General features: G+C 40.3%; 2 protein-coding genes across 2 annotated transcripts; both read right to left on the bottom strand.

Moving 5' to 3' along the window:
- Positions 1–823: 823 nt before the first annotated feature.
- Positions 824–6,846, bottom strand: LOC125022723 (5-hydroxytryptamine receptor 3A-like). The gene is made up of 10 exons (XM_047609623.1): positions 6,746–6,846; positions 5,947–6,107; positions 4,253–4,297; positions 4,026–4,135; positions 3,457–3,626; positions 2,929–3,086; positions 2,555–2,765; positions 1,975–2,151; positions 1,786–1,856; positions 824–1,702 (listed from the first exon to the last, which is right to left on the bottom strand). The coding sequence occupies exons 1-10, from the start codon at positions 6,780–6,782 to the stop codon at positions 1,481–1,483; spliced, it is 1,362 nt and encodes a 453-aa protein (XP_047465579.1). The 5' UTR covers positions 6,783–6,846; the 3' UTR covers positions 824–1,480.
- A 1,454-nt stretch (positions 6,847–8,300) lies between these two features.
- Positions 8,301–15,078, bottom strand: LOC125022685 (5-hydroxytryptamine receptor 3A-like). Its single transcript, XM_047609553.1, has 10 exons — positions 14,973–15,078; positions 13,746–13,906; positions 13,629–13,673; positions 13,421–13,530; positions 12,635–12,804; positions 12,387–12,547; positions 11,548–11,758; positions 11,316–11,444; positions 10,185–10,264; positions 8,301–8,800 (listed from the first exon to the last, which is right to left on the bottom strand). The coding sequence occupies exons 1-10, from the start codon at positions 15,037–15,039 to the stop codon at positions 8,582–8,584; spliced, it is 1,353 nt and encodes a 450-aa protein (XP_047465509.1). The 5' UTR covers positions 15,040–15,078; the 3' UTR covers positions 8,301–8,581.
- Between the last annotated feature and the right edge of the window lie 1,574 nt (positions 15,079–16,652).

The raw sequence follows: 16,652 nt of genomic DNA, 5'->3' as shown, positions 1-16,652 counted from the left end.
TATTTTAGTTCTCGGGTATTTTTGTTCATAGTTGTTGATATCCGTAGAAGAGCTAGTATAATTTAGACCACAGGTGTCAAACATATGGCCCATGGGCCAAAAGTGACTCGCCGGAGTGTGAAAAAAGTGTGAAAATTAAAGATTGCATTTTTTCAATGAAAATTTTGTCAGAGAATTGGACAGGACACAAAACTTACCTTACTGGTCCTTTTAGTTTGTTTCACAAACACATACAAGATTAGTCAAATAAAAGTGATGCACTGACAGAGAAAGACAGCAGCTTCTTCTGCCTGCATTGTCTATCCAATTCTTAACCCTACAAAAAATTACATCTCAGAGAAGAAGTACTTTGTAACCAGCTATTCTCCTCAAACAGATTCTCCTCCAACTCTGTATCCCATATCAGAAGACAGTCCTTGCAACTAATCAAAATAATAAATGGTTTCCCAACACTTTGACAAAGTAATGGCACATTAAATTGTGATTCTCAAGATAACAGTATTTAAATGTATGTGGTTGTAGTTGACCATTGCTTGACCATTCCTTAATGTTGGACTACACACAACTGAAGCCCCACAATTAAAAGATTTTTATACCCTATCTTATATTAAATTGGAGGAAATTTTTTTTAAAAAAAAAAGACTGAACAGCTTACCACATCCAGGATGGGACACATCTTCATTTCAACAAGCTTCGGCCATATTTACTGTGTAGAGGTTTTATGCAACAGTCAACACAACCTTTTAGATTATGTGTGATACTTAGAGGATGTTTATTACATAGGGAAGATGTGTAAATGCACAATTAGAAATCTTATCTGTGTACTACAGTTATACAATTTCCAGAGTTGTTTATTACTGTGTATATGTTAGAGATATTAACACTGAGCAACACTTGCAAACAACATCCTGTGGTATATGTATATGAACAGGCAATTATACATCATGTACTTCTCATATAGCTTTCGCTAAAAACCCAGATGTGAGAACAGAAGGCTTTTATGAGTACACATTTCCAGCAGAGGAAAATGTGAGAAGCAAAACCACCGTTAAGTGCGTCAGGCACTAAAAGAGCTGTTGCAGAACTAACATTCAGGATGAGTTGGTGTCTGGGGAATTTACTGACCATGGCTTCAACAATCTGTTATTCTTTTCTGCCGATAATTTACAAGTTTGATAAAGACTGGGCTACTAATACTTACTGTTTCCATAAAAAACATGAACCATTTGCCTATGACTGAGAGCGACGCAGTACCCGAATAGTTTCTCTCCTCCACATATATGATCAATTACAGTATGAAGTTTTTTGTTAGTTTCAGAAAACTACAGATAATTATCTTCAGACACCTGATATCCAACGTCTTAACGGTGCAGAGAAACATTTCTAACATATCCAATTGTCCGATATATGAGACACTGTTTGAAGATGAGAGAGAAGCCGGGTTCTGAGGTTGAAGGGTTAGGATAGCAGTTTCAAGGTGCTAGTTCCATTTCACAAAGATAAAAACTAGAAACAGACTGACCACTGTGACATAGAAAATCAAGAAAACTCTGTTGACTTTTTTCGCCACTCTGGTCCAGTAGTTGAATTTCTTCTCTTCCTTCTTGTTGTTGAAGAGCAGAGTCAGTATTTTCTCCATCTCCCTGAGCTCATCAGAAAGCCTCTCCAAGGCGTACTCCTCTATCAGTTTGCTGCCGTTGACCTGCAAGAAATGGTTCAGCAGACGTGTTAATGGTTTCGGGACTTTGTTTCCATTTGGATGAAAAGTGCAAGCCCTGTTCTGACCTCTCTGGCTACAGCCTGCAGATCAGATGGAGTTTCACCATCAGACGTAGACTGAGCCCATTTGCCACCTTCTGAAAGAAGAGTTTCATCAAAAGTATTAAAGTTAAAAGTCATCCCCAACAGAAACTAGTAGTAACTACCAAGAACATTGTTGAAATTTTAAACTAGTGCAATTGCCTCCTGTCTCACCTCTGTGGCCACGGTGCAAGTTGGCTTTGTCCTGTTTGTTACAGTCCTCTCTCAGGTTTCGGTCTGTCTCTATCTCATTGTCTTGAGATGCAGAATCCTTCTCTATCAGATGCAACACCAAAATGGTTTCCAGGAGGCTGAGCAGCATCAGACCAAAGATCCCTATGCAGTAGACCGCTGAGAGGAGCAGGCAACATCACTAACATGGACAAATAATGCACTGTTTATACTTCTGCGTCAGTTTGACATTGGCATCAGCTCCGACCGACAACGACTCAGACAGCAAGAGCTGGGATTGGTCCACTTGGTAAGGTTAGGGACTAGGGTTAGGGTTAACCTTAACCCAAAGGGAGGAGGTTCAAACATTTATGAATTGTCTTTAGGGAAATTTCGGACAAAATTTAAGTCGCCATTGTTGAAAATTTAGTAGAAATAAAAGTTAACCTGACTGGTAACAAAGACACCGCGCCAACTAGTGTTTGTTGACTGACGAGTGCAAAAGTATAAATGTATGCAGAGGCATACACCACAAGTAACTTCTCAATGAGTCAGCATTTGTAGTCCAACAAAGCTTCTTTACCTATGAGTGGGATCCGGTTGGATGTGGCTGGGAGAATTTCATTGAGGATGAGTTGTAACACCGTGACGGCGAGTAGCACAGTGACCTTGAAACTGAGTTTCTCCCCTCCATGATCTGAGATGAGGAAGGAACTCAAGTCCAGACACAAGAAGAAGAGGACAGGCAGCAAAAAGTTGACAATGTAGAGGGCGGACCTCCTCTTCATGGTGATCTGTGAAATTAGGCCCAAGGTTAATGTTTATGCACACCTGAATTACAAATACTACAGTACGGGGATGGGAAGGAAGGAAAAATAAGGGAAGACGTGACAGAATGAAACGAGTCAATTGAATCTCAAAAATGCATCTTCTTACTGAAGTAAAGTTAAGACGTACAGTGTATATGATGATGTCTTGGTCGACTAAACTGGTGGCATTGTCCGAGGTGACGGTCATGTTGAGGAACAGCCACTCGTACTGAGTCCGCATCACCTCTCTGGACCACTGTGTGGCCTCGGAAGAGTTATCACTTGGCCACAGACGAATGTCCCTGGCTGAGATGGAGGTGATTGAAGTGACATCATCAGCCAATAACAGATATCAAACATGTTTGAATATCAAAAATCACTGGCAGTAGCTGGATGTGAAGACTGAAAGATCAGAAATTTTGCATATTCAGGATCTCTAAAATCAAATACTACCTAAGGAGTACACTGATACGGCATAACATTATGACGACTGACAGCAGAAATAAATATTGACCATATTGTGTTAATTTAATGTTATGCTGGGGAACTTTTTCACCTGGTTTTGGTGTGGATGTTACTTTGACATGAATGCAAAGAAAAGCTCCATGACCTAAACTTTATTTTTTGGAAGGATCTCTAAAAAAAGAATGTATAAACCACATAAACACACTCTCACCAGTATGTATGACAGATTTGAAGGACAGGTTGCATTTCTGAATGTCGAAGGGGAATTTGTAAATGTGCATCCTGCAGGTGCTCACCAGCACCTGGTCGTTCTGGACTTCGACGTCACCTTTATTGTTGATGGTGAGATAAGGACTCGGAGGGGCTTTGTCCTTCTCCGTCCTGTATGGAAACACAAATTCGTAAGAGGTCCAAAGTACCTCAAGAACTGGAAATATCCAGGTATCGCCTCAATGTCGTGCTTTTGAGTGGGTTAGTGGGAGCGTGTTTTGGTACATAATGTAAAATGCAAAAATGGTCTAAAATGGTTGACAGTAAAGTAGAAATAAGTAGAAACAATATACAAAGTTGAATCGCATTTATATGATATACAAATTAAAAACATGAAGAACAGCACAAGATATTGACCTGGCCTCTAAATTCACTAGATACCAAACTGAAGAAGAAGAAGTATACATTGATTCATCAACTTTCCAAGTCATTCATACTTGAAAACGTCTACTCAGTATCTTCATCAATAGCCATAAAACAGCGTCTGGAGATTTACTTAAAGACTCTTACATTTCTTCAATAGTGAGATCAGGCTTCCATAGAATGTCGGTAGGAAGAGAGACATTGTCAATTCCACAAAACTGATTTGGGTCCCAGGAAATGTATTCATTATGCCACCTCTATGGAGCATAACAAGGCGTTAAAAAAAGAGGAACGTTAAATTAAAAATAACATTTAAATTGTGAACATTTTTTAATAAAGACAGAGGTTAGAGAGGATCTTTTGACAGAACTCACCATAACAGTCCAAACATAAGGAATAAATTTCTGGTCTTTCTCAACCTGTAAAAAAAAGTAAGTAAGTATGATTTAGGCCAGACTTGCAGATGTCGCAGTCCATATAAAGCTGTCTTCAAACCCTTTGTGAAGTCTTCACTATGAAAGAGAAGAGAAGTGCATCACTTTATAGTAGTGTGATTTCACACGTCTGCCTAGTGTCCGATTAAGAGCTCAAGTGACAAATGTTGCCAGATTAGCATATAGAGTGCAGAAGCACTGGGTTAAATGTGTGGAGAAAGAGCCTTGGAAGAAACTCTCTACAACCAGTGTTTAGTTTGTTCATTGGTCCTAGAGACAGTCCTAAAAACCAGCTCTCTCTGCACATACAGTATGAAACTAAAACACAACAATTCACAGGTAAAGGTAATTAAAAAACAAAACAAAAAACAGGAATATAATAACCAATCATTTTAAGTACAGTTGCAAAGATTTAACAGAAGAAGAATAGGGCAGGACCTACTGTATAAAAGTGAATACAACCTTACTATTGTCAATCAATTCTGTACCGTTAATGAAAGGTTAACTGATGAGGTTTGGAAATAGAAACATCTGTATTGCTGCGTTTCCATTACAGCTCTTCGCAAAATAAAAGTGATATTTCTGAAATTTCAATAAAGTACAATTGCGCTTTTTATCACTTTCAATTGGAAGGTGTTTTGCAAAGGACACTTTGAGGATGATGGATTTCAAATGAACTGGTCACGTGACCCCCTGTATCATCTCCAGTGAAAAAAGTGTTTCCATTGCACTTTTGTGATAAACACAAGAGCAAAAAAAATACTTTTCACTATAGATATTTGAGTTTCTTTTTCCCTAAACGTTGGTGTTTCCATTACCATTTTTTTTATTGCAATATTTCGGGTTTAGCGCATTTATACGGGGGATGAAAACACAGCATTTGATTCAACTTTGGCAGAATTTTGGCGAAAGTTTCGGTCGCCATTGTTGAAAGTCAAGCAGGAAGTATGAAATATAAATGGCTCGGACCAGCATATTCCACGTGTACATCGCGCCGTCTACCTCCTGCAGTGGTATAAACCACGCTTAGGTTACGTAGTCAACATGACTTTGTTCTTAACACTGGTACACTTTGGATAGGAGCTGCTGTAATGAAAAGTAATTTACCCCTGGGATCAATAAAGTGATTCTGATTCTGATGACTGCGGGTTAAGTGATCTTCAATCATCCCTACGTATTAGACTTGAAACATCAGACATGGGAACCAAACTTAAGAAATCATGTGATGAAGTCACATGCAGTCAGATGCAGGAGCTAAATATTAATTTAATATATATATATATATATATATATATATATATATATATATATATATATATATATATATTGTTCTTGAAGCACACAGACACACACACCCTTCTGAAGCCATAATCAATAAATGAATGACTATTTATTACTTTATCATTTAATGAGTTTGAGAGATGCTTGCTTGGTGCTTTGAATAGAGTCCAATCCATCTGTTTAGACCTGTTGACAGTCTTTACACCGCATCTCGTTCTGAGCACCCAACGCCCAGACATGAGAGTGGATCTTCAAGCTAATCTACCTCTGAGACAGAAAAAAAAAATTGCAATTTTTCCAACATCTCCTCGTCATTCCTAATTACACGAGCAAATAAAGCTTGAGCCACTTACCATATCTAGGATGGCGTAGAGCAGAACCTCCAGGGACACGACCGTGGGGTGTTTGTAGTTTTTCACAGGCCGGGTCATCGAGTACAGCTCGTTGTCTTTGGTCAGGTTTAGATGGTTTAAGACATCCTGATAACTGCAGGTACGCTCGGAGGCAACCCCATCTGGAGCAAAAGCGCCAACACAGAAATGATTCTTAAGAAGAAAGTGCATTTCAACACTTTCTTGCGTTGAGTGTGGACATCATTTACTGTATGTGCTGTTTGCAACATAAGAAGAAATTGCATTAGCCTCTGTGGGTTGGCATTCTGTGCACGGAAAGCGCCAGCTCACAAATATGTGCAGCAATTTCCAAGGATTGTGGTCGCTGAACGGCCATTATGGGGTGGGCGTTGGCAGAACTCTAGGGTTTTATCTCATCAGTCCACAAATGATGTTTAACTGTGAAGCCCTTTTTGTCATTAAAGTAGAAATAGGAGACAAATGGTCCTCCACATTATCCAAATCATTTTCCAAACCTATGTTTTTCTGATCAAAGATAGAAACTTGTTATTATTGTTATGATGTCCCTGTGCTATTATTTCTATAAGATATTTCTACAAAAACTGACTTTTTAACTGTTTAACTGTTTTTAACTAGAGGACGAAGACTTCTGGCTAACTCAGATTAACATCAAAATGCTGCATGCAGAGACATAAATAAGATATTAACTGTAAGTTAGTAACTGGAGATTCCACTTTTCTTTATTTAAAGTTCATCTTTAATTCCTTGTGAAAAATCCCTGTGATTTTTTTGTGCTTACCTGAGAGGAAGAGAAGAAAGAAGAAACCCAGGAACATCACGACTGCAGCTCCTTCCTGGCGATGTTGACAAGGTCTGTTGAGTTCATGTGTATCCGTGCCTTCTCTGTGCCGTCTGGAAATGTCACCAAGCCTGTTGGGCTAATAATACCACTGTCCAATACTGGAAGGGGGCCGGACAAACAGAATCATTCTTTCTTTCTTTTTATTTTTTTTTTATTTTATTCTTGTAACCTCATTAGTTCAACAGCTCGTCCATCCACGGACTCTCAGAGGGGTCGCAGTCTTAGTGGAGGCGAGTATTGTCTATTTAATAATAACAATAATAATTTATTTATATCACGCTGTACATGCGCCACTGCTGCGCAAAGTGCTTTCCAGGCTAAAATGGTTACAAAAGGAAAATATCATACGAGCAGACACGCAGCACTGACAGCTTACATAAAACAAATAGGTGCAAATGCAATTTGCAGAAATAACCGTCCGATTCAGCTCAGTGAGAAGGTGTGCCTAAACCTTTGCCTAGTAGTTAATGTGTTGCTAGGAGAAAATGCAAATGAGAGATGAAACCTTCTTAATATTGTGTAGGTCTCCCTTGTGCCTCCAAAACAGTTATGACTCATCAGAGAGTGGACACGGGCCTTCTGAGGGTGTCCTGGTTACAGTGTGTCCAAAAAGGGCTGTTTAGTGTTTTATGCCTGCGCTCCTACGGGTCAAGATTGTGCAACTATAGAGGGGAAAACGTGTGAAAAGTGAACCACAAAACAGGTCTACGAGACGTCAAGTGTCAGTCACCCAAAGCCTCTACCAACCGTTCTCCTGGATGTCAGTTTCCATGAAAGAAGTTGTTTTGTGCGTGGCCAAAAATTTAATTATATGTTTGATCAATGGCCTGTTTAAACAAATGTCATCAACTAATTGTAAAAAGAAATAATCACAACTTTTAAAGAGGGTGCTGCAGCCTAAGTGGCGAGCATGTGTCCCCCTTGGACAACACCCGCTTCCTTTTCTCAGGATATCAGGCTGCAGGGGATGAACATGATTGGTTTAAAGTCCCAGAGACGGATGAGCTGCGAGGTGAAAGAGGACTGGAGCAGGACGCGAGGGAAAGATCAAATGGAGAAGATAATGTCAACAATTACTCTGATAGAGGTCAGAGAGAGTGTGTGTGTGTGTGTGTGTGTGTGCGCTCACAAACACAAACATCAAGACTCTTTAATCCTCCGAGATTGATTGCCCTGATCAGATTACATTAGATTAGATGCGTCTTGTCACAGTGCACACAGGTTTTTCCTCTCAAGTGTCCTTGCCGAACTTGAAAGCGCGTCCTCTTATCAGAATCTGTGAGGACAGAGGGTGTTTCAGGCTGTACTTATTTTACAGATATCCAGTTCTAGAAATAAAATAGCTGAAAATCTGAGGTTGTTGTGACCTGATGGAGATGTATCTCTCTTAACGAGATGTATAACTCTTAATCTTCTACAATGTCAACACAACTTTAGATTGATGTGTGAATGTGAGGCACATTTCTAAAACTCAGACCTCGGTGATTTTATTATTCAGATGATCAATTTAATTTGCTACTCACAAACTGACAGCAACATTTATGTAACATTTCATTCTTCTCTTTATGGCTGCAAACAACTCGTTACACATGACACACAGAAGTGGCCTCGGCCGTTACGTTTCCTTCATGCACAAATAAAATGAAACAGAACTTCCATTCTCGACACTATGATCTCGTCAGCGACACCTCTAATTCAATCTCAAATACAAAATTTCACACATATGCCCAACAATACATAATGCGGGTGATTAAAATGGATGATTTCTGGTTTCTATTTGTTCCATTCCATGTATATCAGCGGCAGGAAGAGTGACACAGTGAAGACGTAGAAAGCGAAGAAGGCTCTGTTGATCCTTGAGGCCCAGAGAGTGAACTTCCCTCCCGCCTGCCTGCAGCCCAGGTGCAGATCTAGACTTTTCTGCAGCTCCTTCAGCTCCTCCAGGATCGATAGCAGCACGTTAGACTCTCCGGACTGAACCCTGTTGTTGACCTGCAGCCATAGAGCCACATTACAAGTGGATTTATTCTCCCCTGTGAGGCTGATAATGTGCAGCTCAAGGCGTTAAGCCTCACTCCTGCAAACCTGGTTATCGGCAACGTCATATCTCACATATACGGATGAAACTTGACTACTTGACTAAAACAGTGCAGGTGGTTACTCTGATGGAAGCATGTCTTTGAAATATCTTTAAAATATCAAGTAAACCTGGATCTGTAGAAGCAGAATAGTACATAGCGTAGATACATAGTATATAACAGCTTATGAGAGAGAAAATAATCGTTTGCAAAGGTCCAACATGCTCTAATGAAGACTGAATGATGAATCGGGAGCTTAAAATCTGCATAATCTTTCATTTTTCATTATCAAATCTCAACAATAGCAATGACAGTATGGCACTGCTATAAAAATATAGTTTAAAAGACACGGTTTTGACAATTTAACTATGTGAAGCCTCACTATTAAAAAAATCTAATGGGATTTGTATCATATTGGAAATACAACTTCAACATAATTTAACAATAACATAATGTTTCAAGTATGGCTTTATTACAGTAAAATTAATATTAAATTCAATTCAAATTTTCAAAAGGTGAATGTAAAAAAACAAAAAGGAAAATAAATCCGCGAAAGCAGCCATTTTGGGAATGGCCGTCAGAAGTCTGCAATTGACTGCAGAGCATGGATACATCCACTAGGGGGCAGATGCAACGTTTCAAACTGCAGGTAAATATTGATTAAGTGGGCAGTGCAGGTCTCAGAAACTCAAATACGATATATTTTAGTGTCGTGGGGGTTAAATCAAGTCAATCAAGCACGTAAAGACGCAAGAAGATGAAGACTTAAAAACATTTTTAAAATTATAAAGGCAAGATTCATGCTGCTGTTTCACAACAATGAGGGGGCTTTTAAGAGACGCATTAAAGAAACTTTTTCACTTTTTTAGCATCTTCCTGCAGTGCCTCAGGTCTGTATCACTTGTAGATGTGTAGGCTGAAATCTTTTTAAAGGAATTTCAATCATTCATACATTTCTGCCTTTACTATACGATTTTTTTATTTTTTTTTATAAATCTTACAAATTGTGTATTTCATGACTCATATTTAGATAAAGGAAGATGCCTACGTGATGAATAGTACGAGTGTCTTGTTAGGCTCAAGCCATTAACTGTGGTCTTTGAATGTTTACAACTGAAGTATTGAATAGATATTTCAAGCAGAGGGTTCAGTCACTGCAGAATATGATTAATTAGACCTTCCGTGATCTGTTAAATACGCTCAGGTTTCAAAGTAGAGACCTGTAACGCACACGAGAAACTTCTCTGCTCGCCTGCCTTTGGACGACTGATCTAGTTTATGTGTGCATAAGGCTGTACCTCTTCAGCCACAAGCTCCTGCTGTTTCTCACCGCTGGACACTTTGCAGATGCAGGAACAGCAAGCCAGTACTTTGTCCTCTGAAAATAAATAATCAGGTTTGTCACAAGAATGGACACGTACTACCAGTCAAAATTCAGGACATACCTTCGAATTCAGTTCACTTAGGGGTTGTGTCAAAACTTTTGACCAGTGGTGTAGGCAAAGTGATTTTAACATTAAACACTAACATTAAAAAGACTTTAGTTAAAAGTTAAGACGCAGTTAAAACCAGGATTTTGGTAACATTTAGAAAACAAAGCTACAATGTCTTCAAATCAATCAAAACACAAATATTAAAGAAGACTTCCTACAAATCTAGACAATGCAAACAGCAGCCCTGTGGTAATAAAGAAAGCTGAACAGATTCACGGTGGGTGGGCTATATGAAATTATTATTTTTTTTAATTTATTTATTTTATTTTAATCTAACAAGGTTTCACAGCAAGTGGATTTCAAAGTGATCATTAATTGGATGTGCAATAGCAACAAAGGGACATTTGCAAAACAATCATGTGCAGATTTTAATTTATCAATGGTTGGTAGCATGTCTTGGTCATCCAGCTTTTGTCTGTGTCTGTGCACTATTTATAGCTTTGTTCAGTTATGGTATTGTGTTAAGTGTTTTTATTTTTCACCAGCCAGTGGGACTGAATGCATGTCTGTGTTGATGTTTCTGGTGTCTTTTTAACCCAGCACCAAAAAGATGTAGCACCGCAAATTTCGTTGCACAGTAAAAATATTCGGATTCGATGGAAATTAGCCGTATGTCTATAATCTCTCGTATTTACGTGTAAACGTTAATTAATACGGACTGTCCCATTTTAAAAAACAAATGAATCGATAAAGTTACCACTAAAGGTTTCTTTGTCCCTTGAAAAAATGATCACAACTTTAAACTCCATCACCACGACTCCAGCTCCACTGACTTCCTTCCTCTGTCCACGTTTGTAGTGATTTCCCCTCTTTCTGTGTGTTTCCATGTAAATCATATTTTTTCTTTCACTCTATATATTTAGATGCTTCAAAACGTTACAACCACGATCAGCGATTCTTCTGAGAAAACCACTCTTGTGAAGTGTGGGGTCCTACCTTTGTGACAGTGGTCAGCTTTGACCGGTTCGGTCTTGTTATGAGAGTCCTTTTCCATAATATACGTAACCAAGATGGTCTCCAGCAGACTGAAGAGCATCAGAGCAAAGATCACAATGCAGTACGTCGCTGAGAGGAGGGAAAAAGACAACAACCACACTTTTTTATTATTATTATCGTAATTAAGACGTTTAAGTTAACCACGGGCCCTTTGTGAGGCGCGAGTTTGTACCGATGAGCGGGGTCTTGTTGGACATGGAGGGCAGGATGTCGTTGAGGATGAGCAGCAGCACGGAGATGGCCAGCATCACGGTGACTTTGAAGCTGAGCTTCTCCCCTCGATGGTCTGAGATGAAGAAGGAGGCCAGGTCCAGAATGAGGAAGAACATGATGGGCAGGAGGAAGTTGACAACATGGAGGAGGGGTCTCCGCTTCATGGTGAACTGGGGAAAGGGGTTAAGGGGGTCAGCTCAGATCCACCAGTAGCCGAGATGCGTCCTAGCGTTAGTGTCGTAACTTGTGTATTAATTAGCAATCTAATAACTTTATGTTTTATCATCGCACATATTGTTTAGGTTAATGTTTTCATATCCAGGCCTAACATTCAAATACTGAGCACGGTAATTAATTAACTGGAGAGAAGGAGGTAATTAATTCATTGAAGAACAAACTTCAAACTTCTCCATTGCATTATCTCGTTCTACTGGAGGAATGAAGAGTGAACACGGATCAGCCACAGCATTAAAACCACTGACAGGAGAACATCAACCATCTTGGGACGATTCAGTGTTCTGCTGGGAAACGTTTGGACCCGACATTCATTTGTGCGGATGTTGCTTAAACATTTACCACCCACTTAGACCAGACGGGACACCCCCACCCCATGGCTATGACATCCCCAGCAGGATGCACACAAACAACTGAAGAACAGTGCAAGGTGTTGACCTGGCCTCCAAGTTCCCAAGAGACCTGGAAACTATTTCTAAGGTGGTCATGATTTACCTGATCAGTGTTTACTCATCACTCAGTGTTCGCCTCTCATTCGTCACCAGTGTTTTTGTCTCCCCGTACCGTGTATATGATCTGTTCCCACTCCCGATCGTTGAAGGTGAAATTGGTGCCGCTGATGGACAGATGGAGGAACTCCCAGTCTCCCTGAGACCTCATCACCTCCCGGGAAAACTGCGTGGCTCGGGACGAGTTGGAGTAAGGGAGGAGCATAATTTCATCCACTGGGGCGAGAGGAGAGAGAGAAACTCAGAGACCGGGGAGACGTAAACGCGTCGTATCGGCCTGAAGCACGTGTTCGCGTCTCTCACCGCTGTGTATCGCAGAACTGACGGAGAGGTTGCACGTCTGTGTGTCGAAGGGGAACTTGTGGACGTCCATCTTACAGGTGCTGACCACCCTCAGGTCCTCCTCAGAGGTGATCATCCCGTCATGTGAGACGTATATGTACGGGTTATGAGCCGAGCCGTCCCTCTCTACCCTGAAAACAAACGTTCAGTGCCATGTTTGTAGAGATTTTAAACCGCATCAATAGACGCCCTGATGTCTCAGCTGCTCGGCTAACGTGTTTGCCGATTACCGAGCAGAATACAAACTGTGTGCTTAAACACAACTGAAGTTGTTAGCCTGTTCTGAACAAACACAGGATGTGTGGCACTGGCAAATATTACGCTATTAAATTACAGCTGCATTGTTCACAGGAACCCACGTTCTCTGTGGTGGTTGAAATGAATCTGCTCTCGTGTTTAAGTAAAGACAGAGTTTCTGTTTTAGTGGATAACCCTTGACAGTTTTTGTGTCATCATTAGAGAAATACTGTCCTGGGAACACACTCAGTATAATATCTTATACACTCGCTGGCCACTTTATTACAAATAATTGCACATAATAATTGAACATTCAGCATTTGTAAAACCACAACCACAGCTGGATCAGAGCTGCTAAGTTAAGATAATAAACTGAAGTAGCTTTAACAGATGTAAGAGGAGGGCTTAAAGTCCTTATCCAACTCGTGTCCAGAAACAAGTTTTTCTTTATGTCTATTTCGGTAAATGTCTGTGTGTGTGTGTGTGTGTGTGTGTGTGCTGCAGACTCACATCTCATAGATGAAGAGGTCGGGCATCCAGAGCATGTTTTTAGGAACCGAAATATGAGTGATTCCACAGAACTGAGCCGGATCCCATGAGATGCGCTCATTCTTCCACATCTGCAATGAAGTAAAAGCGAATTAACACAAACATAAAAGTCTGAGATACAGGGAGTGAGAAAACGGGAGAAAAAAAGGCGCTTTGGAGATTGACTCACCATCGAGGCCCAGAGGAAAGGAATGAAAGTTTGTGTCTTCTCAACCTGGGAATAAACACACACACGTGTCAGAAGGTGATCACCTGCAAACCAACCACCAGGTGATGCAGCACCTACCACCGCCAGGATGGCAAAGAGGATGACGTCAAGCTTCACTACGGTGGGGCGAGTGTAGTCCAGAACGGGCCGGGTCAGCCTGAACACGGGGCTATCCACGGTCAGGTTCAGGTGGTCCAGAACATCCTGGTAACTGCACACTTTCTTACACAGCGCCCCATCTACAATAAAACACAGATAGTTTATTTCTTAAACACCTTCAACTCTGGACTCCCTGCAACTCCCTGCACGACGAACGGATCGTAACTCACCTATGCTGCATCAAAATTGGCTGGAACTCTCATTCATTGCTATAAAGTTGTTCAATAAACTGCTTCAACCTGTCAGAAGTACATTTACACTACGCTGCCAAAAGTATTCACGCATCTTCCTTTACATGCATATGAACTTGTGTGACATCCCATTCTTAATCCATAGGGTTTAATATGACGTCTTTGCAGCTACAACAGCTTCAACTCTTCTGGGAAGCCTAGGTGCTGGATTTTATACACCTGTGGAACTGATTGGCTATATAGTGTAATTTCCAGAGTTCATTAGATCTCAGTCTGGCATGCTAATGGGGACAATTAAGAATCTTTACGCTAAGCTAGGCTAACCGGTGTCTGAGATATTTCAGCTGGTCCACAAGTTGTTCAGTTCAGTCTTAACATGTCTACACAGATTCTACGCCATCGCAAGGATTTGTACTCGTGTGTTATTACACCGCTGAAACTCCTCGGACAACAGGGAAGACAAAGTCAGGGCAGAGAGTGGAGTTGTTGTAGGAGGGAGAATTTCTCCGTGCTCCTTCGTCCAGTTTTCCAACATTTCTGGGGAGGTGCACATCTGGCTACAATGATGAGGCATAGGATTCCAATTTCACCATGAAAGGAGTCATTTTAACTTTAGGTGTAAAAAATAACACACAAATCTTATTGTTATATGCTATTTTTTATCATTTCACACATATGATTAATGTATTTTTACTTATTCTTTTCAGTGAAGCTCATGAAGATAATAATAATAATCAAATCATTCATTTAATCTTTTTTTTTTCCTGCTACTCTTTAATAAATCAGGCAAATTTGGCTTTTTTTTCTTCTCGTTTGGTTGATGATTTGCATCGATTTGTCGATTTGTGCTCCAACTAAAGCAACACCTTCGTAAAGAATCAGAGCAGAGCAGGATGGAAAACAGAAGTTCTGTGATTTTTCTGAAGTAAAGGCTTTAAATAAGACACACTCTTACCTGTGAGGACAGTCAGGAGAAGAAGTAGAAGAAAAGCCACATGCGTCACCCCTGCAGATGTGAACATGGTAAAGCGGCTTCCAGCTGAGTGTGCGTCTCTGCTTCGAGGGCGTTCGTGCTTTGATTTCGGCGGGGGAGGGCTGGGCACGATGAACGACCTCCCTCACTGCCTCTCTGACTGACACCGTAATTGACTTAGGGAGGAGAGGAGCATACGGCATCCATCAGGCCAGGCGTTTGATTCTGAGGCAGATTAGATTGAACGCGATTGTTTTATGAGGAGAGGGGCAAATAAAAAATATAAAATGGCAGGCGACTTTACTTTTTGCTCTCACCGGTGACAAAAACACAGCAGATTTGAGTACATGTACATGCTGGTGTACGGTTACTCACATTTACTGTAACATGTGCAAAGAGGCAAATTGGAAAATTCAATTAGAGAGGAACTTGATCACCAGTACAATGCGGTGACAACGTTATGAACACCGCCTCCATTTAAACCCACATGTTCTCATCGTCATAAGCTCCCAGCACCACAGCAGCACAGCTTATTTATTATTCAAGAACAAAGTCACTCTCTGTACGGTAAATAACTTCACTGACGTTGCCTTGATTCATTACGCGTCTTTATCATTTAAAGTGCTCACTGTAATGACACCAGAGGTCATGAACAACCACCTCCTCTACTTGTGCCTTTGAGCTTGGAGACATTGAATTTCCAACCGATATCTGTCAGCACTGTATAATTACTGCTTGATTAACGACTTGACATCAACAATTATCCCATTGACACTGACGTACAGGTCGATTCATTTTCAATACAAGCCATATTAACTGCCAAAATAGCATGACCGTCACATTTTTGATTCCTGCTATCCAAAATTGTCCATCCAGATGAGGTACATAATCCCTACAGCCTGGTCAATTTTTGACATGAAGGTGTCACGAACTCTCTACTCCTCGCCCTTCTTCTCAGGCCGCCCCAGTCGAGGATGATGGTTTTGCCTCAAGGCTGGAACATGGACTGAAGCTTTGCCTTAATGCAGCTGGAAGACGACACTGCAAGAAAGTCCTGAGGTGGCAAATCGCCTCTAATAAATACAGTTTATTTAACTACATTATGACTTACACTTCTGATGAGTAATTTGCTGCTCTGATAAACACTGCTACTTTGGGTAAAAACATAGACTGTATATAAATATGGATGAAGCGTCCCCACTTCCTGGCATTGGCCAAAGTGACGCAATCCAATCGCGTTTTTGTTTAATCAATACTGCACTCTTTGTAACTAGTGGAGGCAGAACAAGTCAGGTTATGCACCGTGCTATTTTTTTTCCTGCTTCACGGAGCAGTTGGCATGGCAACGTGTAGTCATCTTGATGTCACATCCTGTTTCTATAGCGTCACTTACCTCACTAAAAATTATATTAACTATTATTAATAAACATTAGATTAACTAACCAAAATGACTGAAACCATCCCTGAAAAAATATTCTTTGACGTGTACTTAATCTTTGTGCAGAACAGCTAAGATTTTTAAAAAACAAAAACAAAATAAAAACACCGTCTCACAATGACAACATGAACTGAAAGGTACATAAATATTTGAACACATTTAAAACTGCAGTGAAATTTTAATAAAGGTATTTCTTTTGTTTTGCTTCTTATTTATTTTTATTT

Source organism: Mugil cephalus, chromosome 16 (genome assembly GCF_022458985.1).
Source record: "Mugil cephalus isolate CIBA_MC_2020 chromosome 16, CIBA_Mcephalus_1.1, whole genome shotgun sequence".
Classification (NCBI taxonomy): Eukaryota; Metazoa; Chordata; class Actinopteri; order Mugiliformes; family Mugilidae; genus Mugil; species Mugil cephalus.
The sequence above is the reverse complement of the archived record's forward strand: the minus strand, read 5'-3'. Positions and strand labels throughout refer to the sequence as shown.

What these genes read in the sequence shown, in the direction of transcription:
- LOC125022723 (XM_047609623.1), bottom strand. Translation starts at nt 6,782, where the DNA reads ATGTTCCTGGGTTTCTTCTTTCTTCTCTTCCTCTCAG. An exon ending in CTTATGTTTGGACTGTTATG is followed by an intron (nt 4,136 to 4,252) that starts GTGAGTTCTGTC and finishes TATGCTCCATAG; the next exon opens with AGGTGGCATAATGAATACAT. An exon ending in TGCAGGCTGTAGCCAGAGAG is followed by an intron (nt 1,703 to 1,785) that starts GTCAGAACAGGG and finishes CATTTCTTGCAG; the next exon opens with GTCAACGGCAGCAAACTGAT.
- LOC125022685 (XM_047609553.1), bottom strand. Translation starts at nt 15,039, where the DNA reads ATGTTCACATCTGCAGGGGTGACGCATGTGGCTTTTCTTCTACTTCTT. An exon ending in CAGTTCTGCGATACACAGCG is followed by an intron (nt 12,548 to 12,634) that starts GTGAGAGACGCG and finishes CTCTCGCCCCAG; the next exon opens with TGGATGAAATTATGCTCCTC. An exon ending in AGGAGCTTGTGGCTGAAGAG is followed by an intron (nt 8,801 to 10,184) that starts GTACAGCCTTAT and finishes CTATGGCTGCAG; the next exon opens with GTCAACAACAGGGTTCAGTC.